This window comes from Phasianus colchicus, chromosome 17 (assembly GCF_987193195.1).
Source record: "Phasianus colchicus chromosome 17, bPhaCol1.hap1.1, whole genome shotgun sequence".
NCBI lineage: Eukaryota > Metazoa > Chordata > Aves > Galliformes > Phasianidae > Phasianus > Phasianus colchicus.
Window position 1 is genome coordinate 9,381,279 of NC_143452.1, and position 27,777 is coordinate 9,409,055.

The 27,777-nt window shown below is 48.6% G+C and overlaps 1 protein-coding gene across 6 annotated transcripts in view; it reads right to left on the reverse strand.

Moving 5' to 3' along the window:
* Window positions 1-27,777, reverse strand: part of MYT1 (myelin transcription factor 1) — a 55,051-nt gene that overhangs the window by 12,396 nt on the left and 14,878 nt on the right. For 4 of the 6 annotated variants that reach the window (XM_090152100.1, XM_090152099.1, XM_090152103.1 and 1 more), the window contains exons 2-14: window positions 23,617-23,717; window positions 17,167-17,221; window positions 15,345-15,375; window positions 12,454-12,516; window positions 11,648-11,895; window positions 10,013-10,882; window positions 9,288-9,422; window positions 7,762-7,852; window positions 6,780-6,893; window positions 5,171-5,385; window positions 2,449-2,654; window positions 1,562-1,831; window positions 1,015-1,169 (exon numbers count right to left, since the gene is read on the reverse strand). In XM_090152100.1, the coding sequence (XP_090008226.1) occupies window positions 1,015-1,169; window positions 1,562-1,831; window positions 2,449-2,654; window positions 5,171-5,385; window positions 6,780-6,893; window positions 7,762-7,852; window positions 9,288-9,422; window positions 10,013-10,882; window positions 11,648-11,895; window positions 12,454-12,516; window positions 15,345-15,375; window positions 17,167-17,221; window positions 23,617-23,717 (2,554 nt within the window). The remainder of the gene's footprint in view (window positions 1-1,014; window positions 1,170-1,561; window positions 1,832-2,448; window positions 2,655-5,170; window positions 5,386-6,779; window positions 6,894-7,761; window positions 7,853-9,287; window positions 9,423-10,012; window positions 10,883-11,647; window positions 11,896-12,453; window positions 12,517-15,344; window positions 15,376-17,166; window positions 17,222-23,616; window positions 23,718-27,777) is intronic. The other 2 variants (XM_090152101.1, XM_090152102.1) reach the window with 2 other exon arrangements.

Here is a 27,777-nt window from a genome sequence, read left to right on the forward strand (position 1 = left end):
GAAGCGACTGCTTTGCCCCTGTGGACTTCTTCCTTGCCTGGCCACACTCTTCCATCAGCCTCCTGCTTGCATAGCCAAGTAACGAGCAGCATTGTATAAGGTCAGCAAAATGAGGCTCACCAGCTCTCCCCTGTTTAGCATATAGGAAGGTCAGGCCGGAAAGAGGCCCAGGCATAGCAGATCCACTGGGAGGGGAGAACTCAGCTCCACAGCCTCCAGACTGATCCCAACAGCCACGAGAACAGGGACACATCCACACTGCAGCTCTAAACATGCACCGTGACTGTGGGGGATCAGCAGGGATGCAGAGCATCGTGTCATCTAATAAAGACCAAGGTCTATTTTCTCCCCACCCAAAGCCATGAATACACAGACAGTAATTTAGGTAAGACCTCTCCAATCTATAACGCAGCATGACAGCAAGCCTGCTGTAGCTAGAGTTCACATTTCGTGGCCCTGCAGTATCATGGTGATGTGACCCATTGCTCTACATTAATTACCCAACAAGCCCTGCCTTCCCAACGAGGCACCTGGAAGGACAGTGCCTGCACTGGGAAGGTGCTGAGCTCTTTTGGATGCTTTTAGCTTCACAGTATCACTCAGTGTCCCAAAACAAGAGGTTGGGACCTTGGAAAGGCTCTACTGCTGTGCCAGAAACACTCCTAGAGGAAAATACCATGGAAAACAGGCCCTGCAAAGCAGTTTGCACAGCTGTAGCTGTGAATCCTGAGAACACAGAACTCCTTAGGAACTGCCCTTCAGCACTGCAGTCTCAGGACCACAGGGGAATGGATTTTATCTCAAGGATCAGAAGTTGTATGAAAGTAGGGTTTCCCTTTAAGCTTTCATTTGAAGCCCTAAGATGAAATCAGAACAATCACAGCAAGAAAGGCAGCTACACTTCTAATTCTTACAATGTATTTGTTGACAAATTTTGTCTGCTACCAGCCTGGCTGTTACTGAGGATGTGTTTTTATACACATAGGAAAAAAAAGACAAGAAGGCAGGGCTTACGTGAGCAGCTCTTTCTTGATGTCCTTGGAGAGGAATTTAAGCTTGAAGTTAGTTAAGGTAACTTCCCCTGGATATTTTCGTTCTTCAAAGTTTTCCTCGGACACTTCTTGCTCATCAGCTTCCGAGGAGGCAAAAGAGTGGGCTGCAGGCTCTGACTGCAAGAGAACAGCCAGAAGTGATTGCAGTGGTGCCCGTTGCTGCTGAGCTGCAGTGGGAAAGGACCCCGGGTTCATCCCAGCTCAGAGTTAAGGCAGCACTGCCAGCACTCCTGAGGCCTGCAAGCACCTTGGGGATCAAGACAGTAATTTCCCCTTTTTATAGGAGAAATGTTCAAAGTGTATATCTGTACAGGGCTTACACTCGGCTTTACCAAGGCCTTGCAGATGGACTCAGACTTATCCCCAGCAGGACCTGCCATCTGCACCCCAGCCAAGAGGCTAAATGACAAAGTAGGGGTGCTGGGAGAAACAGGACAACAGTACAAGCAAATATGAAATTCATCCCTGCACAGAGATTTGTAATTTAAACATCCAGAGCCACCTCTCACCTCTTCTGGCTCTTCTTCCCGCTGACGGTTTGGTTTAGTGTAGTCAATGGGTCCATCCCATTCATCCTGGCGGGAGGTCTGGCTGGACTGGGGGGAGGTCATGGTGCTGCTCGTGGCACTGGTGCTGTTTTGGCGCTGGGACACATCTGGGGACTTCACGCTGGGACTACTGCTGCAGCTGCTGCTGCTGGGAAATGTGCTCTCCCGCTTGCGGTTCTTGTTCATACTCAAGTCCAGAGTCCCATTTTCATCCACCTCAATGTCCATGGACTGAAAAGTTGGAAATGTGCCCAACGTTAGCAGCTGCCAGAAATTCCCTAAGGGGATCTTGCCCCCATTTGTCACGGGGGAGCTAGGGAGCAGGTTATTCATGTCCTGTCTTTTCTGCAGTCACTTAGAAGGAACTGAATGGGAAGAGATGCTCCTTCATACAGATTTTCAGAAACGTGCCACGCAGACACACCCCTCTCCTAAAAGCAACGAAGCATTTTGTCTCAGTTGCCTGAACACAGGCATCTAGAGCCATTTAAGATGTCCCATGGCATCCAAGACATCTGCCCAAGGCTGGGCATGGGACACAGGACATCAGGAAAACCCCTGATGCAACTGGGAAATCTAAAATGACATCAGATATTGAGCAGTGAGCAACTGAAACCCATCTTAGATGGATAATTTGAACCACGATGCATCTCCTGAACATCCTAAGAGCTACGATTAACTCCTCCAGAGAGGAGCACGTCAGAAGGGAAAAGGCAGTATGTGATAACATCCTCCTTTCCTCTCTATTTAAAGGTCAAAATGAAAGGGGGGGATAAAAAATAATAATAATAATAATTTAAAAAAAGGTATTTCTCCCATCTAAAGCTTCCAGTTCCAACCCTGCTCACCTTGCCGGGTGCCTCTTGCTGCTTGGTGCTGAGATTCTCCGGCATTTCCCAACAGCGCGTGGAGAGGTTGAGGATGGCGGTGGCAGCCATGTGAGCAGCCTCAGCATCGTGGGAATAGTCGAAGCCTGTGGAGGAAGATGAAGTGCTCTTCACGTAACTGCTGGAGGGGCTGTGGCTGGGGGAAGAGGCCTTTGGAAAAGGTTTGGCTGGAATAAAAAGAGAAGGAAGAACAGAAAGCTAATGTAGGTCTGGCACGGGCAGAGCGAGGTGTTAAGTCAGACTGATGAAGCGAAGATGTCAGCAGTTCCAGTGGCAAACTGCGTTTATTACCAATCCATGGGCTATTTAATTGTTAGGGAGGTGCTGGCTGTGGCCAGGATCTTGTGTGAAGGTTCTCAGTGGGAAAAGTCAATTCATTAAGTAGATCTGCCATCAAGTCCCACAGAACTCAGCACTTTTCTTCATTAAAGCTACCCCTCGGTGGAAAGTGTCAAAGGAGAAAGCTCAGAGAAGCTTCCTGGCTCTCTGTCTGTTCATAACTTATCCACAGAGATGACTTGCAGCAGATTTCTTGTAGCACATTTGAACACTTTAGGATAAAAAATTACATTTATAGCAAAACCGTGGCCATGAAATATGAGCTTCTGATGATGACAGCAGTGAAATACGGAATTCCCGACAGCTGACTTGTCATTTAAATATGTCTGAATAACAGGATTTATTGCTCCTCTGCACATGGTCACTACCCCACACCAGTGCTGTATATCACAGCACACAGCAGTGCGATCCAGGAGGTGCAACGCTCTCTTCATGCTTGATGGCTAATCCACACTAAAACTTGCCTAAGGTTAATCCACACTAAAACCTGCCCTCATCTTGAAACTGTGCCCGTTTGGAAGGGCTGTGAGCCAGCCTGAGTCCCTCAGAAGTCAGCAGCTTCAGTAGGTGCAAATGGGATTTTTGTCTGATTTTGACCCATCACAGGGCCATATTCCAACTCAATCAGCAACATTTTAAAATTCTTAATTAATTTCACCAGGCACGTTTAGAGGGGAAAACACGCAGCCCCTTCAGCAAGACTCGTATGGTTCATCCCAGCAGGGACGAAGCTGCAGGACAAGCTTGGCAAAGCAGAGCAACTTCATGATTGTCACCACAAACCCGGAATATAAGGCATGATAAAATGCTAATCTGCCAGGGACCTCTCCCTTCCTCATTGTGCGCGTACATAATGCGTATTGACATTAATGGGAGTTATGCACACACATGCAGGGGAGTATAAATCCCTCTGGATGAAGATCTCTTTAAAATAAGTACTCAGTGAAAGGAACAGACTTCCCTGCTATGATTGGCAATCATATTCATCTTGTCGCTTTGATTAACTCATTGGAAACTTGCCCGAATGGTTATTCTTGTGTAGGGCTGCTTGTTTTTCAGTCCTGTTTAATCCATGTCTTTACGGTGGGGTGCGGGGTTTGTCAGCCCGACCCCACAATATCCAGGATTGGGAGATGCCAATTTCAATTTCACACCGTAGGCTCAGTGATGCTTTTCCATTTCATAAGTATTTCTACCGCTAATAGACTCGCAATCAGCAAATTAGTAAAATAAGTGATGAGAAAAAATAGGAAGGATTATCCTAGTGGGTCTGCTGGAATTATTTTTGTCAGTACAATTACCCTGAAAATTCTTCGCTAATATTGCAAATAACACAATCTATTCAGCAAGAGAATCACTTGCTCTGGGAAACAAATTACTTTTCCATCAGACCTAACCCAGGATGACAGTGGCAGTTGTGCTCTCTGGCCTCCATCCAATTTCATTGTCTGATCCTTTACAGATTTAGTACTGTAATAAAGGCAGCTTCCATTGTAGTGCAACAACCGGGATGCTTTCAAGTACGAGCACTTTTTAGAGAGCAGCTGCATCAGGATTAAACAGGATTGTGGAAGTGGGATTAGCCAGACAGAAAGCTCTCTGGAGGCTGCTGACTTCTGCAAACCGAGCTCCTAAATCTTTATTTTTTTTTTTTCTTCCCCAGGAAGATGCCTTCAGGAGCACATTTGGAGTCAGAGGGAGGGGGAAATTAAACACGGGTCTGACAGAACAGGGCTGGGGCAGTCTGGCTCCTGGTGCTGCTCTCCTGCTCCTGGGAACCCCAGGCTCAGACCATTGCATTTTCACCCGCCCTCCCATTGCCCAGCGCTGTGAGCAGCACGAGGAGCTCAGTGAGGAGCAGGTGATCGATCGGGGAGCAGAACACGGCCAGGAAGACAAATGGGTGGAATGGGTCATACAGAAGATGGAAGAGAGGAAAACTATAATCCATTTAGCGAGATGAGAAAAGACAGATCAATAGATATGAACTGCAAAGCAGTGGGGACAGACTGAGGACAACTGTGTAACTTATCCCACCTACAGACGTGGCTCAGATTAATGTTCCCACTGCTCAACGTGATTCTTCCCAAAGCTGAATCTCAGAATTACAGGGGTTGGAAGGGACCTCAAGACATCACCAAATCCAACACCCAAGCTCTCCCCAAGGCCAAGCTCTCCATGTGCCCCTCTCCCCATCAAAGGGATATGTCATGGGGGCCCATTTCTCCTCCCGTTCAGGCTCAGCCCTTCCTCCCCAAAGTGATGCACCCATCACCCCATGGCATGTGGCATGCCAAGAAAGACAGAGAACACAAAACCCAGCCCTTCCCTGTGCCCAACTTACATTTAAAGGCTTTAGGTGAGGTTTCGCTAGTCTGAATCTTTGGGGCAAGCATGCGTTTGCCAAAAACCTGAGCATCAAAACTTGCATAATCGAAGGTGACCTTGGAGTACTTCTCCAGCTCCTTGGCCAGGTTGGCCCGGGGGGTGGCTGGGACCATGTTGGGCCGGTAGCTTCCGTACTGAGGGATCTCCAGCTGCTTCACAAAGCACATAGGCCTGAGGACAAAACAACGAGCACCAATGATTTCTCTTTTTCTTGGGAGCCCACAGCAGGGGCTGCTGGGAGGGAACTGATGTGATGGAGATGTGCAGCTGCACCTTGTCCCCAAGGGCTGTTAGAGAAGAGGTGACAATGACTTTTGCTCTCCCTCAGCAAGTCTGCACCTGCTTTGGGTCTCTTGGATTCCTTTTTCATTTTTTTCCTTCTTTCCCCCCCCCCCCCCCACACACACTCTTTTAAACTTCTTTTTAAACCAAGAGCTAAGGTGTCCATCTCGTGCAAAATATTCTTGCAGGTTGCTGCAGTGTGGCAGTGCTTTTCCAGTGGCATCACGCTCAGGTACCACTCTCCTATGGGTGCCATGACAAAGGACAGCAACACAGAGGTGCAGGGATTCAGTTTGGCTCTGATAACCCTACAGATCTGCAGAGCGGTGAGCTCAATGCGTGGCCACACCGAGCAAAACTCTCCTTGGCTGCAGAGTCCCTCTTCAAGCCCTGCTTCTGCTGGGTTGCCTATCATGAATCAATTTGTCTTGCATATAAATTGTATATAAATGGCCCATTGTTATTCTCCTTCCCGTGACCTCTTTCCACCAGTGAGTCCCTGGAGCGGGAGCTCCTTGGAGCATGGAGCATCCTCGTGTCGTGCTCAGAGCATGCTGTGCCCATCGCGGGCTTTGCTGCAAATAAATAAGTAATCACCCTAAATGGCCTTCCTTTGCAAAGCACCAAGCTCTGTGCACCGGGGTGTTCAGCAGTCCTGGGGAGCAAATAAATAAATTAATCACACCTCGGTGCCTCGGTGGGAGTGCTGCCGTTCCTCTCCTCCTGCTCTGATTGCAAAATAACTAACCATATTACAATCCATCTGTAGCCTCATGAATCACATTGGCTACAAAAGCAGGAATCTATCAGGGACATCCTTACTGCAAGACAGCCCTTTCTCCCAGGAAGAGAAAGATGGGCGAAATAACAAAATAGATGTGAGCGCTTTGGCAGTGAGCACAGGCTAAGGAAGGAAAGCGGATGGGCTTGCACAAAACGGTGATTGAGTGATTTATATGTAGCCTAAATCTCCTCCTCCCCCTCCTCGAGCCCACCCTACTTATAATGCTAATATAATAGCCATAATTCTCCTGCAGTTTGCATTGCGGTGCTATCGGCACAAATGCCTTCTGCTGCAATGCTAAAACCCTTTGGCCTGTAGCCTCAGCATTAATTGATGCTACAGAAGCAATTCATTGTCCTCAGTGCCCTCCCTGGGATCATCAATTAAATATCTCCCCACCTTGGCGAGACCTATGATCATAATAACAGGACTCAGCAGTATCAGGATACAGCAAGAGCAAGCTGGCTGCTGCTGCAGTTCTGCTTCCCACCCCACATACCTGAGGATCCGGTCAGAGTTGGAGCTGGGCTTCGAAGGATCACCAGACTGGGTTTGTTGCTTTTCATGTGATTTGGCTAATTTTTCAGCAGCAGCAATGGGGCACCCAGATAAACTGTGAGTTAAAAGAAAAAGAGAGAAAAAAGTAGAGTATGAAGGATGTACGTGGAAATCTTCACTCGTTCCAGAATCTTAGAGCTACACTGAACCCATGAGAAAAATGTTTGCCTTTAAGGTTTTCCTTGTTAGTATTATCCTAACTTACCATCAGTTTTGGCCAGCAGCAAAGCAGCCAAACATTAAGTGCCCAACCTGTCCCCTCCTGACCCCATCTAAGCTGAAATCCCACAGCAGCAGCACCTAAACTCCCACATCACCTGCACTGCAGACTAATGGCAACCTAAATATTGTGGAAATCCCCAGAAAGCCTTCAAACTGCCACAGCACCAAACACACGCATCACTGGGCACGGGTACCCTCTGCTCCACATCTCCTCCTTGAGCCCCCACCTGCACCCACAGCATTACTTTGCCCCACTGCCCAATCATAGAATCATTAAGGTTGGAAAGGCCACTAAGATCATCTAGCCCAACCATCAATTCATCACCACCATATCACTAAACCATGTCACTCAATGCAACATCTACTCTCGTTTTGAACACCCACAGGGACAGCAACTCCACCACTTCCCTGGGCAGCCTGTGTCAATGCCTGGCTATTTTTTCTAAGAACAATTTTTTTCCTGACATCCAACCTGAAATCACTGCTCCATCCTGCTGTCCTGCATTATTCTTTGCCTTATCACAGAACCATTAAAGTTGGACAAGACCATTACGGCCATCTAGTCCATTAGGATCATCCCTTCTTCACTCACTCTGCTTACAGCACCTCCAAAAGTGAGAGCTGTAAAGTAGGAATAAACCTGGTGACCCTGGGGCTGTGCCCTGCTGGCTCGACCACTATGCAGCAATGGAAGGTGGTACCTCCTGTGCGTGTTGCGGTTGCTGTTGACGTGACCCTGTCCTGTGCAGCCTGGCGTGGGGCATTTCAACACGTTCTCGTGCATCGCCAAGACTTTGGAGCAAGCAAGGGAAGGGAAGGAGGAGTGGGAGGCAAAAAACGATAAAAATCAGAGAGAAGAAAAAAACAAACAAACAAAAAAAAACACAAAAACCAACCCAAGTCATCAAGTCTTGGCTTCCTAGAAATCAGAAAACGTGAAACCCCGCAACTAGAATCTGTCTGTGTGGAGAGAAGTAGATTTACAAGGCAACATTGCTCAGGTCAGTGCTAGATTAGCATCTGGGCACACAGCTGGGGCTGCCTCCCTGTTTGCTGATTGCAGTGCAGTTCCCCCAGCCAGCCCCCACTGCCCGCTGCTGTTCTGGAGCTAAGTCTCCCAGTTTCAGGTAGTTTTAAAGTGATTGAAGCTGCATCTCCGCTTTTATCCTGAGGACTAGCCTCTGTTTGATTTTTGAACGTTTTAATCTTCAGGATTATTGCTTCCTGCAGTGCTGACCTTAAAAGTAAAGAAAATAATTTGATTTGCAAGCCCTTCTGAAGCACGCGCCTTGTGTTGTTTATTTATTAATATTTTTTCTTGCATACTAGCCTGTGTGAAGATAGCTGCTCTTCCTCCTTGTTTCCTGCAGCTCTCTGTTTATGGCAGGTCTGCAACATTTGAAACTACTGATAAAGAAGGGCGCTTTTTTTTTTTCTTTCTATTTTTTGGCCTATTATACCATTATCATAAACATAAAACATTTATTTTTATGTCTATGCGCAAGGAAAACTATTTAGGATGCTGGTAGAGAGGTTGAAATAAACTCTCCCTACATATCTGCATATAAAAATCTGTTATGTTGATGATTAAGATTTTCTGCAGAAGAGAAGAATCTCAGTACGGTGCTTTGTGAATTTTACAGCAATGAGAGCAGAGGAAACTCAGCTGTGCTCCACATCCTGAGCACTTTCTCTCCTTTACCGTATGGCAACACCACCATGCTTGGATGCCAGGAAAGAGTGCTTTCTCCTTCTCCTCATTGTAAAAACCCAAATAGAGAAAAACACAAGAAATTCAGTGTAAAGATGGGAACTGTTAGCACACCTCTGGAGGTGGGCAGCAGTCGATTTTAAAGCACCTTTGATTTTCAGAGAAGGGACCTCACTCTCCACAGGATGGTGCTAAAATCTTTAAGAAGGGTCTGACTTTCCTATAATCACCATAGCATTTCCTGTTAAGATTACTACCACTTTGATGGGGAAAAGCATACCAGAACGGTTTGAAAAGGCACTATGCCATGCCAGAGATTCAGTTACACCCCAAGAATTAATGTCAGACCTCTGCTGGGGTCTCAGCCACAACATTTACACCATTTGGGACTACTTGGAGCGCCTTTTGCCCTACAGTTGGCTCTACCCACCAGATGTGAAATTCTCCCCTCAGAAATAAGGTTCCAGTCTAATTCCAGCAAACTGTTATCCACTGGGCACCCAACCATGTACTTACTCTCAGGGGGGATCCTGTCTTTGTGCGGACAGCCAGAAAGGCTGCGGTGGTGAGGGTAGAGCCCTGTGACATGGCCAGTCCCATCACAGCCAGGCGTTGGACATTTGATTTCTCGCTTCTCAGGTCTTGAGGGATCTAAGGGTTTTAGAGAAAGCATGGTGGTAAGCAAGTTAGCAGTTTTGGAAGGGAAAAGGTGAGAAGGTTGGGAACGTTTATTTGAAAAATGGTCCTGGATGCTTCCCACCACTCTTCCAGTGTATGAGGGAGATACCTTTGGGTTTGGAGACTTTTTTTTGAAAGTGCAACTGTAACACTTGGACAAATTGGAAAAGCAATTTGAGCAACTACTCAGCTGGGATATGGAGTCACTCACCCTACCGAGCCTGTACTCAGCTGCACATCAAGCACATGCCAACCCCTCGCTGGCTGTGGCTGGATTCCTGCCCTTGCTCCATCTGCATTTTATACCGACCCTATGGTTCAGACTAAGATTTTCAAGGCCAATAGGCAATTTAACCTCATGATTCCCCTGCTGAGACTCAGAGTCCTCCATCATTTTGCACATTCACTGTTGCCCTCTATCTACGTCCTAATTTCTCTGGGCATAGAGAATTTGTGTGTTGTGAACTCTTCCAGCAGCCTACTTATCCTGAAGGTCAGGTGAGCAGGTCTGCCCCTGGCAATAGGAAGAAGAACAGTCATGGAGACTCATCCCCATACCCCACCTTTGCCATAGTAGCTCTTTCGGATGCTGTCCAATGGTTTGCTCTGCTTCTCATCGACCTGGAAGTGCTTTACGTGCTCTCCTGGCAGCCGGCTGGGCTCCCTCACAATTTTCACCTGCTCAGCCTTCAGCGCAATGGCTTGTTCCAGAAGCCCCAGGTTCCCCCTCGTCATCATGTCATACATTTCTGACTCGTCGGTCACCGCTGACTTCTGGGAGTGGGCATCATCATCTTTGTCATCATCTGACCGGACCTCCACGATGACAGAGTACTCGGGCTTAGGGCTGAACTGCCCTTCACAGTGACTTTTCTGTGTGTCCTGAGAAGCATGAGGAGCTTCTTCACAGATCACTTCGGGAGCCATTTCTTCCTCCTCTTCCTCCTCTTCTTCCTCCTCCTCCTCCTCTTCTTCTTCTTCCTCCTCCTCTTCTTCATCTTCATCCTCATCTTCATCCTCCTCATCCTCTTCCTCTGCTTCAGCTTGCATGGCCTTCTGCAGCTTGCAGGACTCTTCACAGTTCATGTCGTCCTGGTGCTCCGGACACAACTCGCTGCTACGTTCACTAGTGACCTCGATGACTTCCTCTGCATCCTCAGTCTGGATGATAATCTCCTTGTCACACTCCTCCACGATCTCCTCTCCTGCATCCTCATGAACCAGGTGCACAACGTTGGATGGAGGCTTGGACACCTGTAGCTCAGCTTCAGGCAGCTGCCCTTCAATGGCGAGGGTTTCCTCTGCTATTTGGCCTAGGTTTAGGAGAGAGTTGGCGATTATTTCTTGGTAGTTGCTATAGTTGGCCTTGCTGGGTCCAGACGTACTTGTTGCTGGTTTTTGTCCATAATGGGCTGATTTTGCTGGGCTTCTCTCTGAGAAGGTTGAGGGAAGAAGACAAAGAAAGAAGGGAGGGAAAAAAGAAGGGAAGAAAGGAAAGAGGAAAGGAAAAAAAGCAAAAGCAAAAAAAAAAAAAAAAAAAAGTAATGATATACACTTATAAACATCTCTTTGTCTTTTTTAAGCTTAATTGAAACTAGAGCCTTGCTGTTATACACCTGGTGCAGTCTAATTTATTGAACTGGGGAATGGCAGATAAAAAGCAGATTTCCTCATGAGAGCTTTTGTGGTGCTCAGATATGAGCTGTTTCCCAGAACCCAACCATCATCAGCTGCCTGTCTTTCATTCTCAGTGCTCCCCAAACAGGGGATCTGCATTGTGGGGTGATGCCATGCCAGGACCCTGGCGGACATCTGGCTTGTTTGCTTGTTGCTCCTGCCTCTGGAGAGCGGATGGATGTACAGCTCCTGCTCCAGGGAGCCCAGCTAAGCCCACTGGCACCAAAGGAGGACTGTAGCTGCCATCCCCATCATGCAGAGAGCTCCTTTGAGCTTTCCAGGAGTCATTCCCCAGGGAGCATTCCTGATGGAAGAGCTCTCACTTCGAAGACTCCAAGACAATCTGTGCGTAAGCCATCACAGCTTAACCAGAGCTCCGCTGCTTTGCTTCCACCAAACATAATAACTGCAGGACCCATCATCGTACATGATTCAGAGGAGCTATAACTCTTGGTTATTAACACTCACTGCCCTTTATTCATCTACAGAACACAGCTCTGCAATCAATAATGACAAAGCACCTTCTGCCGGCTCGGGGCTGTGGGTCTCCTCCTGCTCCACCACCTCCGCCTCATCCTCCTCCAGCGTTCCCTCTGACTCCTCGGAGCCAGACTCCTCCTTCACCTCGGCCTCCTCGCTGCCGTCACTGTCGACGTTGTAGCCTTCATCCAAGGCCAGTTTGAGCGGGTGGGATTTGCGCTTCGACACCAGGTGCTCGGCCTCCGCATCTTGAAGTTTCCTCTTCTTTGCTAGAGGGCAGCTCTGCAGACTGCCGGCGGGATTAAGGAGCAGAGAGGGGGCATTGCCCCGGTGAGAAAGGCATGTCTAGGGCATCTCAACCAGACAGGCAAAGGCAAGGAGGGTAAATACCGGAATATTAAAAAATATATAGTTTTGTTTTTTTTTTTAACTATTTTTAATCTTTTGTAGCCAGAAAGTCTGCTATCAAGCATTGATTTTGTGCAACACTGTGCATACTAGCTTTGCAGAAGGCAGTGCAAACTTGCCAGACTCACACCACCAGCCTGGCCTGTGGACAGCTGTTGTCCAGGGAGCAGGAGGACCAACAGCACAGCACCACTGCTGGTAACAGCCTCCAGTGTCACCACAGAACCTGGCAGAGGACACAGAACCAGCCCCTGAGTCAGGTGCTGCTGCCTTGGTTTGGGGTCTGCATGAAGGCTGCTGATAGCCTGGCGAAGGAGATGCCCCAACACCCACCCAGACTGATGAACCAACAGCAAGCACCATCCAGACCAGGATACACGTGTCTTTGGCTTGCTTGCTGGCATTTTTCTACCCCCCATTTCCCCTGACCCAGCCTTACCTTCTGTGTCTTGCATACTTTCCATGGATGTGTCCTGAGCCGTTACAGCCTGGGGTTGGACAGCTTGAGAAGGAAGCAAGAAAACATCAAGAACAGCAAAAGGGCTGGGAGAATTCACTTTCAATCAGAAGTGTATAAACTGGTCAGTTAAACAGGTTCTGTGCACGAGAAACAAAATAGCCACAAAAGGGGAGATAATTTCCCTCAAACGCTGCAGCTTGTCCCTTTGAAATCCAAGTGAAGAGGGCAGGAGAACAGCTTTGCAGTTTGCTAAAAATTAATGAAATGACTCACCCCATTTAATTAGATGAATGGTTCATTATAGTTTTATGAGTATGTTTAATTAAGGATTTGCATGTGTAAGAGCAAGCTTTTAAAAAGCAGACAACTACTGCTCTCTGCTTCCCCACCTGCACCCCGTGGCCTTTTGCACCAAATGCGGTGCTCTCACTTGGTGAAGAAAGGGGGTCCTGGCACAAAGACATCGGGGTCCTCTGGAGAAGTAAAGGCTGAAATAGGTTGAGGATGCTCAGCTTTTAGCCACGTTGCCACCAGGAGGCATTGCCCCAGAGCATCCACAGCCTCACTTCTGAGGGAACGGATGGGATGGAGGTGTCCAGATCTCCCAAATCACTGCACTTGTTCCTACTGCTCAGCAGAATAGGACTTGTTAAAGACTTCCCTGGCTCTCTGGGCTAGTATCCCTCGGCACGGGGCCACATGCTTGCCCTGCAGAGGTAATTAATCCCAGCTCCAGAAGCAAGAAGGGCCTCAGATAAGAAGCATTAAAGCAAATATTTTCTGGCAAAACCAGATTACGGCATTGATTATAGGATGCCCAAGTGACTTGCCTGATGTCTGAGGGATTCTGGAGACGTGTAGGATTAATAACCTCATTTAGCACCGTATCACCCTTGGCTCAGGAAGCTGGAAGCACTAATGAAATCTCTTGTGACAGCACAAGGGGAGAAGGCACTGCCAGCCCAGAGGGATCCGGCCAGCCTGTTAGGTTAGGAGTAAAAGACACGGGATGACACTAAATAGCATGAGGTCAGGCTTTGGGGATGCAGAATCTCTGCTCTCAGCAAAACCCAGCCCTTACAAAAAGCTTGGCATCAGGTGGATGGGAGCTCACTGATGAAGCAGTAGTGCTCCATGCACTGGCAGGTTGGGTTGTTAATGGGTTGGCCCTACACAACACCACGCACAGCCCAAATAGTTGCATTTGAAGACAATTTACCCCAAAACCGGGACATGCACGACTGGCAGCTTCCCTTTCTGCAGATGATCTCCAAGTCTATTTCATTTTAATTGCCCTCAGGCCCAACTGAGGCTGCTCTGTGCCCCAGACATACGTTGAAGTGAGCGCAGGCAGAGGACAGAGCAGTGTTTATGGCACCAGCGATGTGCCCGAAAAAGGCTTCATTCAGCAGGAAACAAGGACGGCTCTGATGAAGATGTTACTGGCTCTTAGAAGCTTTCCTGAATCAATTAAAGCTGATTTCCCCCACCTCATTTTTAATGTGGTGAAATGAAGCCTGTAGTAAATAATAAAAAAGAACAAGTCGGGCGGCTCAGATCGGGGTTTTCCGTAGCAGGTGGCAATTTGGGATGTCTCCAGTGTGTTCATTTAATCCCTTAAAAAGTTGCAGCACAGAGGTGATGCTCTGGGCCGGGGCTTCCCCATCCCCACACCTCTGTCCCCTGTGGGGTTTCGTGCATCTTGGCAGGAATCCCAAAACCAGAAAGGGGCTTCGGAGGTCTATTGAAGCCACTCTCCTTCCCTGCCACAGCCACTGCCCGACCTGCTCTCCCCCTCCTGAAGCCTTCATGTGCTTGACAAAGGGGCCGCTTATTGTTATGCAGACCATGCCCTGCTTCCAATTAGTCGATTAATCGTCCAGTTAATCAGGCAATTAGGTGACAGCTGCAGAGATGGCTTTGTGGAGCACTCTGTCCTGCCCCTTATATATGTCACCTGCTCCAATTACCACCTCCGCTCAAGTGTTCAGCAATAAAAGTTGGAGAAGTGGTGTGCCCGCCGCTTGCTCCCTAGCTCTCCAGAGTCATCGGGGAGTGGAGGAGCAGAAATGCTCTGAAATTGGGTTGGTTAAGGTCCAATTACTCTTTGACACGCGCAGCTTTCTAACGGAGCTGCTAGGCAAGGCAGCCCCTGCTATTAGTGCCTGCTCAGGTTAAAGACTCCTACCTCTCACAGAGCCCCTGCGCAAGGTTTAAAGGCAGCAGAGGGGCCGGGGAGGCTGTTATTTATAATGAGAAGCTCTGTAGGCCACAAAGACTCCAGTTTTTTTGGCTGGTGCTGTATGCACGCCAGCGCTGCTAAGTGAGTGACAATGGGACCTCAGTGGCTCAAAAAGGGACACAGGGCCAAAGGAGGAGCATCTGGCCTGAGAAGTGATGTTGCATACAGTTGTTTGGGGGCAAAATACACAAAAAGGTTCTGCTCTATCCCTAAGATCCTGTAACACTAAGCATGGACATCAGGCCTCGCTGGGGTAGATGGAGGTTCTTCAGTCTAATGCAACACACCCAGAGCTTGTGTTTAGAATCATGGAATCACTCAGGTTGGAAAAGACCTTAAAGATCATGGAGTCCAACCACAACCTAACCATACTACCCTAACTCTAACAACCCTTTTCATCTCTTTAGCCCCTGTGGTTCCTCCAGCATGTGTTGACCAAGCGATGCCCCAAAGATTTGGGCTGCAGCGACGTGCCCACCCATACGAGCCATGCAGCAAGACCTCCACCCATCAGCCCCACAGGTTCGTTCCCCACACCAGGTCCCAGCCTGGTCAGCAGCAGTGGGAGCCCAGCACAGGGTTCTCCATCCCTCCCACCAGCACCAAGGAGGAGGAGCAGTGTTCTTACCTCACCTCCTGGCTGATGAGCTCCGTGGGCACTGGGTGTAGGGCAGGAGACAGCAAGGGAAACAAAGACACGGTCACAAACCTGCATGGTACCCAAGTCCCTGCAGGGCACCTCCCTTGGCAGGGGATGCTCTCCTAGATCTACTGCCTCTGTAGGCCTCTCATTTGGGAAAGAAAAGACAAATCTCTGCCATCATTTCTTGCATGCCAGCCTGCTGGAAATCATAAACTTGCCTTGGAAATGCTCATGCCTGCTTTTAAGCACATGAACATGTGTTTGGAGCATCAGGGGTTACCTCTCTCTTTAAATGACAACTTTAAAGTCAGTAGTGCTGTACTGATTTACATGCACAGGACTCAAATACCTGCAAGCAAGGACTGTTTTCTCACAGCTTGTTTGCCTGTAGAATAGGTTCCTTACTTTTTGCACAGTTCACTGCTAATTTCCTGTGGTGACCACTTTTACTTCTGTCACATCACCAGGCACATTTTTCTCCCTTATCACACATACATGGCTTGTAGGGCAGACAATATCTTGCAGGGGTGTTGGGGATTATCCCTCGTTGTCAATAGGAGGACATCCCACTGCTTACAACAACAACATACAACATCACATTGTTGCTGTAAGCTTCCCATCCAGCCAAGAATCCAAACAATCAGGAGGGGAAAAAAAAAAACTCACAACATGAGCTAAATTTGCCCAGGCTGAAAAACTATCACACACTTGCTCAATTTGTTTGAGCTAATTGGGTTTCCTGGGATCCAGCTCCCAGTGGGATGACTCACAAGCTTCAACAAACTGGAGGCATGGGCAAGTCCCACGGTGCATTCAGTAAATTACCTTTTCACATCTAGAAACCCAGATCTGGGTTGGAGTGCGGTGATGGCAGGTTGTGAGAAAATAAATAGAATCAGGCCACTCTGATCAGCAAACTGAGCAAGGGCTTTTATGGAGGTGCAACAAAACAATGAGACCCACATAATCCATCCTGATTCAGCACAAGTGGGTTTTGCTTTAATTTTTAAAAGATGCTGAAGGATGCAGGGAGAAATATGGGCCAGGATAAAGTGGTCTGGCGCAGCCACACAGGTGAAGCTGCAGCAGCCTCCCCGTCCATATAGGTCAGCCCCATTCATCCTTCCCCTCTGACCACCTTTGCAATTAATCAAATCCACATCCATAAAAAGGAATAAAAGCTGCAAGGGTGCTGTGCAGCCACCGTGTGAGGCTGTGGGGCCACCCAGGCAATGCGCCACGCTCTGCATCACAGCACCTCACCTCCTCCCCGAGAGAAAGCACAGGATGAGAGAGCTGCACATATTTTAACACTGGAAAATAACAAGCAATCAAGCTTTGCATTAACAAGTTCTCTGTCCTCACGTCCCTGCCGGCAGACAGCCCTGTTTGCTTCTGCAGCATGCACTACTTCTGCCAGGCACGCTCAGATGTGCAACTTCAAAGCTGCTGGCAGAGTGTGCATGATGAAAGCCCTGGGAGCTGATCTGAAGCTACAGCGATTGCCATCCCATAAAGCAACGCATGCAAAAGGGTTTTTGCTTTTTGCCTTTTTTTTCTTTTTTTTCTTTTTTTTTCCCCCCTTAGGTGCAGGAGATGATGGAAACAGGGAAGGAGGGTTAAATATTACGAGGAGCCATACACGTTTGTGGCTAAGAGTTTTTCAAGGCTTGTAGACAAAGCTCATCAGAAGCTGAGGGAGGCATAGGTGGTGATTTAAAGAGACCCACCCAGCATGGATCTGGCAAAGCAAAGCCCTTTGGGGACAAGCAAAGTGCAGGGAGCTCGGGGATAGCCAGCTGCTTACCTCTGACGGACTTCGATCGCGTGCGTGCTCTCTTATCATCATTTTCTAAACTCATCTGGAATGGAAAGAGAAGGTAATCGTGTAAAGATAACATGAAAATTATCACCAGAAGCAATTATCGCGCGTGGTTGTAGCTCTGCGTAAATAGCTGAAACAGCCCTTTCTTGCATTGCTTGTAGTGTTGAAGCCAAAGTTATTCATTTTAAAGGTGCAAGGAACGAATTGAACTCCCAGTATTAGCAACTTGATGCTAATTTCCACGTCCTAGGACACAGGAAGGACTCTCTGCTGGTAAGGAGCACACAGTTGGAGCAGCCCCATCAAAGACAGCCATGGGGTCCAAGAGCCTCTTGCTAAGATCAAACAGATTTCTCAGGATTCACACCAAAACAAGTGACCCGAAACCTCCACGAGCAGCCAGCAAATTTCAACATTCAGACTTCCCTGAATTTTTGGTGGAGCTGATCCTGTGCCTGGGTAGGGTGACCCTTCATGTAACGCGCTAAAGAGCAACCTCTCCTCTGTGCTCAGATTTGACACGGAGGGTGCATCAAAATAACCCCTGCACAACGTGGACATCAAACAGGAGGGTCTGCAGGGAACACGGGCATGAATAAGTAACACTGCGGACTTCAAAGCACTTGCTATTAATTAAACATCACAGCGTGCCACGAGGAAGGCTGAAATGCAGCCAGCGCTGGGCTGCAGCATGGTCCCCATGCCATGGTGTGGGTGGGAGAGCTGAAATTAGTCACAACCAGAGCTGGTAGTAAAGGGTGTCCAGGCAAGGGGACACGATGTGGCCAGGATAGCAGAAATAGGATGCATTTCACTTGTGAAGTTGCCAAAGGGATTAGGGAGCTGATTTAATGCATCACTCCTATCCTACCCAGGGGGATTGTGGCTGCTTGGAAGAAGGTTGCCCAAATCTCATCGTGCAGCCATCCAGCAGGGATAGGGCCCTGAGCAGCCTTACCTGCTGGGTAGCACCCAACCCACAGCTGGGAGGTTGGAACTAGATGATCTTTAACGTCCCTTCCAACCCAGCCATTCTATGATTTTATGTTCTACAACAAAGGTCTCACAATCACAACATCTGAGTCAAACACCAACGGGGCAGGCAGAATGGCAACATGAAGGGCAGTGAACGGAAACCTAACAGGTTGGGAAGGAGGTGATTTTGGCTTTAATGCAGAACATGACACTCTGGGACATTTTCTCCTGGGAAAGAGAGAGAGAAAGAGGGAAGAGGACTGCTTCCAAGGGGGATTTGACATAACAATCACAAATGCTCTTCAGCACATGCTCTTTGGAGCATCCTCTACAAGTCCAAGCTGGATCCAACCAGCTCCTATGCCATCTCCAAATGAGGAAGTTTGAAAGCAAACTCAAGTGAAGGAGAGACATGAAAGGAAGGGACACATGGAGAGCATGTGCTGCCCCACAGATCTCCCACATGCATCTCAAAACTCTTCCTGGCTGGTTGCTGGGCAAGCAGGGGAAGGTGACAGTAGTCCCAGCCAATGGGACAGCATGGCTGGAAGCCCCTCACTGTAAGCACCCCTCAGCCAGAGCCCTCCAGCAACACGCACCAGCACAGCGATTTATGTGATTTACTGGATAGAAGATTGGAGGGAGAAAAAAATCCTAAAAAAAACTAAAAAAGAAAAAAAAAAATCAAAACCTGAAGTAATTTATGCATCCTGTCAGCATTCAGCTCCTGGCACCGTGGTGTAATGCTCCATGTTTATTACAATCTTCCCAATAACACAGCAGCCAATTACCATAATTTCTATTTTTAAAGCCCCAACTCCCCAAAGACCAGTGGCTCATGCTTAAAGTGAGGAGAGGAGCAGGTGTCAAAGGGACTTCATTACATTTATGAGCCTTTCAGAGCCGCCCAGTACTCAGCATCTCGCCAGCGCCATGCACAGACAGTGCTACGTGTGACTGCTGGGAGCTCGTGCTATACCAAAGCGAATTTCAGAGAGGAATGTTTCTTTGGTGGTTGTATTTCCTTTTTTGACAGCATTCCCAGGGATTGGCATGCCTTCAGCTGGTGCCTTGGCAATATGGGTTTCCTGATGATAAATTATTTAGAGTCACTACAGGGCAAGCTGAGGGCAACCGAGCCGGTTCACACATCGTCATGAAAACAGCCCAGAGGAAGGGACCAAAGGGAAAGCATTGAAGCTCAGGTTCTCAGGATCAGGTGCAGGAGGTTGCAGGAAGCCACTGCCCTGTGGTGTTCTCTTTGAGAAGCCCTATGGACAGAGCACTGCGGGGTGAAGCTTCAGGTCATACAGCGTGTGTTTGCAGACTTGGAGACCACTGGGGCAGTTACACGTGTTCTCTCTCTTGCTCACCTAACAGCCAGGTTGAGAAACTCTCTGGATTTCATTATTTTTATCTCTTAATGGAAAGCAAGCAATTAGAAAGGAAATCTGGAAAGAAATGATTGCTACCAGATGCTGGCCCCTGTGTACATGAGTTCAGCTAGGACAAGGCAGGTCTGTACAGCTCCTCACTTTTAGAAGCCTCCGGTAAGTCTCCCAACCCTCTTCCATGGGACCAAGCAGACAACAGACTCCACACGGGATCAGGATGCTCACACTATGGCTCAACCAAGTCACCCCTCCATCCCTGGTGCCTTTCCTCCTGCCCTATTCTCTCAGAAGGTCCTTTGGTGCACGGACTGTTTCTGTGCCCTGCACAAAGGATCTTCCTGGCATAACACAAGCAATACTGATGGCATCCCGATGCCGCCTATCAACAGGGCTCAGAGAGAGATACTCAAAAGCCAGTTTAACCCAAGCGCTGTGCGAATTTTAAGAGCCTCCTCACACAGTTGCAGTCCTGCTCTGCTCCCAGGATCACAGCAACGCAGTGCGGGAGCAGCACAGCAGAGCTGACGTATAATTTTTACAGACTATCTACAGAGTTGATATTTTCATCTTCCCTTATCTTAATACACATTTATTTTCAGAAGGAAGACCACAGCAGTAGCATAAAACCTCTGGAGCCTCCTGAGCTCGGCCGCCCAGGTGCACTGCGCTCCGGCAGCTCTATGCAAATACCCCATTAAAGGCCATGCTGAAATTCCCCAAGGTCAGCAGTAATACTTTATATGTATTCAAGAGCAGCACGGAGCTCAGAGAAAATAAACATGCTGAAAAAGCCCTCAGCCGGACAAAGGGAGGTGAGGATTCAGCAGGAATATTTATTTTACTCTGAAAGCAGCAGAGCCGCCATCGGTGCTTATTTGCGGATATTGCAGAATGCCATTTGCAAGAAGCTGTGTCTGAGGGACAGGCAGAGGGAGCTTCTATTTTAAGTTTAAAAAAAAAAAACACCAAAGCTAGATTTTCTCAGCAGCAGGTAGAGCAGGAGGAGGAAAGTGACAGAAGAAATGATGTTTTTCCTACATAAAGGTCGAAAAGTGGTTTTCTACTTGGTCTTCCTCTCTTCCAGTTCCAAAGAGCCCCTTCTCCAGTTCAAGGGAAGCACCCTTTGGGTGCTGACCACCCAACCCAAACGGACCTCTCCTTCATTGCAGGAAAACAGTCCAGCTCTCACAGCCCTATTTTACAGCTGGGTTCAAAGCCAGGGTGAGCTAAGGGAAGGGAGAAGGACGGTGCATGGAAACCTCCACCATCTCCAGCCTTGTCCCAGCAGTCAAGCTCCTTCAGGCTCTCAACGGGGAAGATCAGTTCGCTGATTTGAACTCTCTTCCCAGCCAAGGACTGGCTCACAAGCCCAAACAAACCCAAAGAGTAAAGGGTGTGACACCAAGGTCTGGCTAGATGACTGCACAGAGGACTATGGGGGAAATTTGGGGCACCAAAACTACCCCTCAGCACCCACCCAACAGTAAGGATGGATTTGAATGGCTTGGCCTGATTTCTCTTCCCTTTGCCTTTTAGTTTTCAGAAAGGGCTACTGGAGGCTGCACATTGATGGAGACACTTGGACCTGGGTGACCAAATGTCCCCTCACTCCCTGCAAAGTACCACAGCATCAGCACTCACTGCAGGAAATGCAGAGACCATCCTGCTGCACTTTCTCCAGCTTCTAATCTTTAAAAAAAAAAAAAAAAAGAGAAGAGAAGAGACAGAGGAAGGAACACTGCTGTCTCAAAAGCCTCCCTCTGCTTTCACAGGGGGCTGAATGTTGCTGAAAGCTTCCACACCAGCCCAGGAGCTTCCAGCTGCTATTTTATAACCGTACTCTGAAGCAGAGTTTTTCCCTGTGCTGCTTGATTTAAATCCTCCTGACGTCCCACCTATTGTAATCCCCATTCTCAGCTGAACAAAATGCTGTCTGCCTGAGAAAGGACACCCTGCTCATTGCTCTCAGCCAGGAGAGGATGTTGCCTTGACATCTTCAAGTGAAAGAAAAACACAGCTTGCACCCCCCTCAAATGAAAAGATCGCGGCCACATTGCAAACATACTCCTGAAGTTGTGCTGTCATTTTTCAGTCACAAAAAGGGCCCGATCCCATACACGTACCAAAAATGAAAAAAAAAAGAAAAAACACCAAAAAACCTCTGCAAATTAAACATTTACAGAGTGCTAATGCTCTGTCGCTGTAGCAGCAGCATCCTTTGCACGAGTGAAGCGGAGCAGAAGAGATGCTTCCGAGCATCACACTTGACACAGCCCCAGCTGCACCATGTGCTGCACAGCGCTGGCATTCAGGCTGATTTCATATGCAGCAGTTTAAGCCGACATACACTTTGCTCTTGACTGTTTGAAAGTGCTACGACAGGCAATCCAAATGCCATTTCACGTGCGGAGGGACCTAAGTGGCTCAGGACGTGCAAACTGCTCTTATGCCAAAAGAGGAGAGATAGGGGAGGAAAAAGAAAGAAAAAAAAATATCACAACTTCTCAATCCCATTGTTTTCAGACACAGGAATAAGTTGTCATTTTCATAAAATTATCCCCCAAAAGGCAGTTGCTAAAGCGAGATGGTGAGCACATCTCCAAAGAGGACTCTGGCAGCCCCTGTCCTAGCACCACCAGCCTTAACTGCACCAGGGAGCTCGTTCAGGAAAATTGGGATTTGGGAGGAAAACACTCATTTCCCTGCCAGCCACTGGGGCCAGGATGAGTGCAAGCATGCCAGGTGCAGTTGGGTACATGCACGGAGCATCCCCCCCAACACCCTTAGAGATCCTATTTCAGACCTGGCAAGAGAAGTGCTATCCTGTGCCTGGAATTCTTGAGAAGCAGAAATAAGTAAATGCACCCCGTATCCCACTGTCCTTGTCCTGCACATCCTGTATACGAGCCATAGCTGGCATGGGAAGCTACAAATAAATATCTATTTATCTGGTGGTCCTACAAAAGCCAACTTGTGCCAAGACCAACACCTGCAGGTGCCTGGTCCCCAGCATTCCCAGATGCTGTTCCCATTTCTGATGCCCACTCCCATTTACACCGTGTTGAAGTACAGCTGAGCAGAACACAGGGCTGCAAGAAATGGTTAACATTAGCAACGTGCTTGGCAAAGGCAGTGCACTAGATGAGCACCAGGTACTGGGCACATTACCTTTTGTAATCATCACTTTATTAACATACAACAATCTTATTAAATCTCATCTAAGTGCTTATCTGGCAGGTTCAATAGAAAAGCCTTAATTGAGCCGGTTTTAAATATAGCAACAACTGCTTACGCTGCTTTCTAAGAAGGTGCAAGCATTCCTGGCGACACCTGCACGCAGCTGACAGCTTGTTAGCCATGAAGGATGTGTGCACTTTCTGCTGATTTCTGCTGCTTTGGGATTTTCCCCATGGCTTGGTTTGTTATCCCTCTTCTTCCTACACCCCCAAACATCAGTCACCCAAGGAGGGCATCCTCCACCACCCAGATGGGTCTGTCTGTCCTGAATGCTGCGCCTTGCTACCCAGGAACTAAATGGGGCAGGAAGCGCCATTTGCGTAATGAGCAGCCCCGTTCTGTGCTTAATTAAAGCTTCCTCATCTGCTGGCAGCAGTTCTGTGCGAGGTTTGACAGCGCTGCCTGGACCTCTTTCATCAGCCACAGCTGCAGCTGGCAGTGGGCGGTGGGATGAATGCCCCACTTGTCCCTGTGGCTTCACCTGGCCTGCGCGAGGCTTCTTCCAACCAAACTGCAGAAAGAGCTCATTTTTATAGCCCTGGGACCAACCTCAATATCCTGCTCTGAGCTGTCCTTGAAGGATGAGACCAGGGAGGAAGGGAAAATGCAAATATCTGGCCTCGACGCCAAATCTTGACAGCTGGAAGCCCCTCTGTCTGCACAACCCATGCAGGAGATTCAACTCAAACAAGGACTTGCAGATCCTTCCCTTCCTGGGAGTGAAGCTGCATTCCTCCCCCAGCCCAGCTGGTCCAAGAGGGCTGGAGCAGCACTTGGCCCTCATCCTGCTGCCACCGTCCCAAAAAAGGATGCTCATGGGGCTCACCTTGATGCACGTGCCGTGCAGGCTGGTGGCTCCCTCGCAGCTGCTGATCTTCTCTCCACAGGTCCACCTCTGGTTCAGCAGCTCACCCCGAAACTCATTTTCTGGGGAGGGGAAGAAGAATATGGGGTCAGGAGGATGGAAAAACGAGGGTACCCAAGTTACTGCTCCCAGAGGCACAGCAGGGAAACACTATGGGAAGCACATACTTTACAAACAGACTCTTGGCACCTTCTCTTCTTCTTCAAACACACCCAAAGGGTAGGTGCCAGTCCTGCAGCACACAGGTGGCCCCACAGCTGCGAGGCTTCCCTTCTGCTTGCAGTAACAAGATGGAAAGCATTTGCCCCAGGTCTGTAAGACCCCAGCATCACAGCTCACCTGGGGAAACAAGGGTCACTTTGGGTGCCACCAGCCCCAGCCTTTCCCTTCAATCTGTAATTGCAGCTCCCCATGGCACTGAGCAGTGAATAATGTGCTGCCTGCTCTCCAAGCCCTGCTCCATTCATCTTCTGCCGGCAAAGCAAAGGAGAAGAGTGCATCCCCAGCAGTAGCTGCACTTTGCAGGCTGCAGAAGAGCTCAGGGCTCTGTGTCTGCTGCCTCAACAGGCTCCCATGCTTCCCCGATGTTTCTATTATTTGGGTGATCTCAAAGCAAAAGCAGGGAGAAGGCCAACATGCACTGAAAGAAATCTGAAAAATGTTTCCAGCAATGGATAAGTATCACGGATAAGTTGCTGTGTTTAAGACATCCCCTGAGCAGCTTCATAGAGTCACAGAATGGTTTGGGTTGGAAGGGACCTTAAAGATCATCCAGCTCCATCGCTCTGCCATGGACAGGGCTGCCAACCACAAGATCAGGCTGCCCAGGCTCCCTTCCAACCTGGCCTTGGGCACCTCCAGGGATGGGGCATCTACATCTTCAGAGCTGCCCTTCCACCAGGAAGTTTGTAGGAGAACACACAACAAACACTGAGGAAAACACCCAACCCCACCTGGGTCTGTTCTCTATCTACAGGACACTGAGGAACAACCATATCTCACAGTGCTTTTTAGGATGAGCACGCTAAAGGACTGGGATAACTCAGTCCCACAGTGACATCCAGCCCAAGGTAGTGCCTGAGAGAGATGACGGTGAAAGTCACCGTTCTGCATTAATTGTAAAACCCTTCTAAAGCCAGAAGAGAAGTTGAGAGGACTTTTCTAGGTTTCGTGGGAAAAACACCTGGGTTGGAAACCCTCCTCCAAACCCTGTCTGAAGCACTGGGCCTCCACAAAGGGCACAGGGCTTGGAAGCAAAACGCAAGAGCTGCTGAAAGATTGTTCTGCTTTGGAGAAGCTCTGAGGGAAGGAAGCAGGGAGGCACAGATGGCCAGGCAGAAGATGACAAATGAAGGAAGACATGGAAAGAAGCAAGAAAAGGACAGAGGGAAGGAGAACAGAGGATGAAAAAAAAAAAAAAAAAAGTATATTTCAGTAAGAAAAAGAGAGGTTTCTATAACACATACATGGAACATTACAGCCTGTCTGCTTATCTGAAGGGAGACATTTCCGTAAGCTGTAGGCTAAGAATGAGCCAGACTGATGGCACGCTGGCTCCCAGCCTGCTCAGCATCCTCCAGCCCCACTCCCGTCCCTCATCCCAGCCCGGCTCAGGTGGCTGCGGCAGCTCCATCACACACGAATCAGATTTCCCCTGCTCTGTGCTGCTTACATGCATCTGGTCTCCAGAGGGGATCAGCTTGCACGCACTGTGCCCTTTCCCCTCGCCTCCGGACGTGGATTCAGCAGAAACACAGCTCACTTACATGAAGGATGCTTCTGTTAACCCCTGCCTGGACCACCCAGAGGGAGATGCAGGACATCACCTTCAGAACTCTATTTTCCTCGTGGGAAGCAGATCCCTGAGGGATCCACGCATTCTGCGGTCCCCTCCTGGGAGCTGGGACAGCCAATGTTCCCAGCAAGGAGCACTTGCATCCAGTTCCCCTTGACAAACAACCCTAGGTGCTCTGCTGTCTGACAGATCCCTGTCTGATGTTCACATCCAGCCTTCCCCTGCTCTCTCCATTCTCTGTCCAGGACAGGCTGTCTTACTGGTTCCCTCATTAAAAAGCTCATTTTCCCAAAAATATTTACAACGGCCCACTCCAAAACATCACCACATCCTCTTCTGAAACAGGTTCTTTTTCAATCCCTGAGCCCGTTTGTCCCCTCCTCTCCTTCAGCGACAGCCACTGGGGAAGGTCAGTTGTGAACCAAAGCATCGTGAATTGGGCAAAATCTGTAAAACCTTTGGGTCAGTGCCATCAACTCCAAATGAGAGCTGGATACTTTGAAGGGAGAACACATGCAGTTCAGCACTGATCAGAGTTGAGTGCATTTCACTTTCCAAGGAGAGTAAGAGTTGATGCGCCACAAAAATAACAAAGCCCCACAAAGAACAGCAGAAATCCCCCTCAAAAATAAACCCACATGAAACTCAGGAGTGCAGAAGAGGAGCAGAAGATGGGGCTGTGGGAGGAGGCTGCTGGGTGGCCCCATCCCCAGCATTGTGGGCAGCATACCTGGCCCCAAGTCTGTGCCAAGGGTACGGCTGCTGCAGCAGAGCAATGGGGTGAGAGACTGGGTACTGGGGAACAGATGGGGAAAGGGCTTCACTGCCTCGTATCTGCATCACTGCATATTTAAACTGAAAGGCCAGAAGAAAAACATATCAGTCTTCGTTTGCTCCCCCAAGTGCAAGAAAAGAGAAATGAAGAGAGTAGGAATTTTTCTTCATCTTCATTCAAGCGTATTTTTCCTGAGAAAAGTGAACCCTGAGCTGACAAGGCAGCAGCACACTGCATCTTTCAGTGGGGGTGCTCAGCACCCTGCCAGCTGACGTGGGCTCGCAGCTCAGGGCCAACACAACAGCAGTCCCTTTTGAACCCCTTCTTTCACATGAATTAAGGAAAAAAAAAAAAAACAAACCTACCAAAAACCAAGCCTCAAATCCAAATTTTTCATCATCTCTGTGAAAGTCACCAGTGGGTGCCCCTACCATCCCCAGCACCCTGCACTGCTTGCAGCACATCACGCCTACCCATCGCGCTCTGCACACGGAGCTGTACTGAAGTTGCAGTTTACACGTGCTGCTGCTGAAGGGAATGCGTGGTCTCAGCCAGATGCTGAGAAATATTGGCTCTCTCACCAGGTTTACAAAGAAATAAGGGAGTTTTCTATTTAATCACAGGGCACTTGAAAGTCTCTGCAGGTTCCTCTGCAGCTGCAGCGAGGAACAGCGATGGCATGGGGTGAAATAACACCCGCATCCCTCTGTGGAGGCAGCTGAACACACACTTCTGCTTTTGCTGCCATTACACACAACGACAGCACGGCATAAAGGCAAGGAGCTCTCAGCAGTGCCAAGCAGCCTGCTGCAGGGCTGCATTTTCATCAGGAAAACCCTTGAGTTCGTAATTGCCCTTCCCAATATTTCTAAGAAGTCTTGAATGCCCTCCCGCAGCACAGAAATACCATCCACCCAATGCAATTGTCACTATTACTGTAGCACAGCTATGTTCAGTGCTTCAAATTTAACCTCCCAAACATGCTTTTAATTTAAGACTTAATACCGGGTGTTAATTGTATACTGCATAGTAAACGACTGATCATTAAAACATATTAATTGAGGTTTAACAGCTGTATAATAGATACTACATCTCACGCTTATCAGCAAATATGATTTAATAATCAATTAGAAGAACGTATGGATGGGAGGTGAAGCAGGGCCAGGCAGATTGCAGGCTGATCTCTTGTTTGCTGGTTGACCTCGAGATGCTTTTCCTTAGCAGGTTGGGAAGAGAGCTTGGCAATTGTCAAACAGATGTTGAGCTTGGGCACTGTCATCTGGGGAGCTCTCCTGGACAAACCCAAAGAGTTCATTACCCATAACGTATGGAGCATTGGACATTTTACAGACTCCTGCTGCTCCCATCCACGGCTCCATCACCACATTGGCCCAACACCTCTCACTCTCACAGCACAACACTCACTGTCCCTTGTCACCATGTCACAGCCACACAGGGCTGGGCAGTGCCTCACTGCACCTTATGCAGAGACCCAACCCCTCACTGAGCACCTGAGGTTGCCATCCCACCCACCATTGGCTTAGCATGCTGT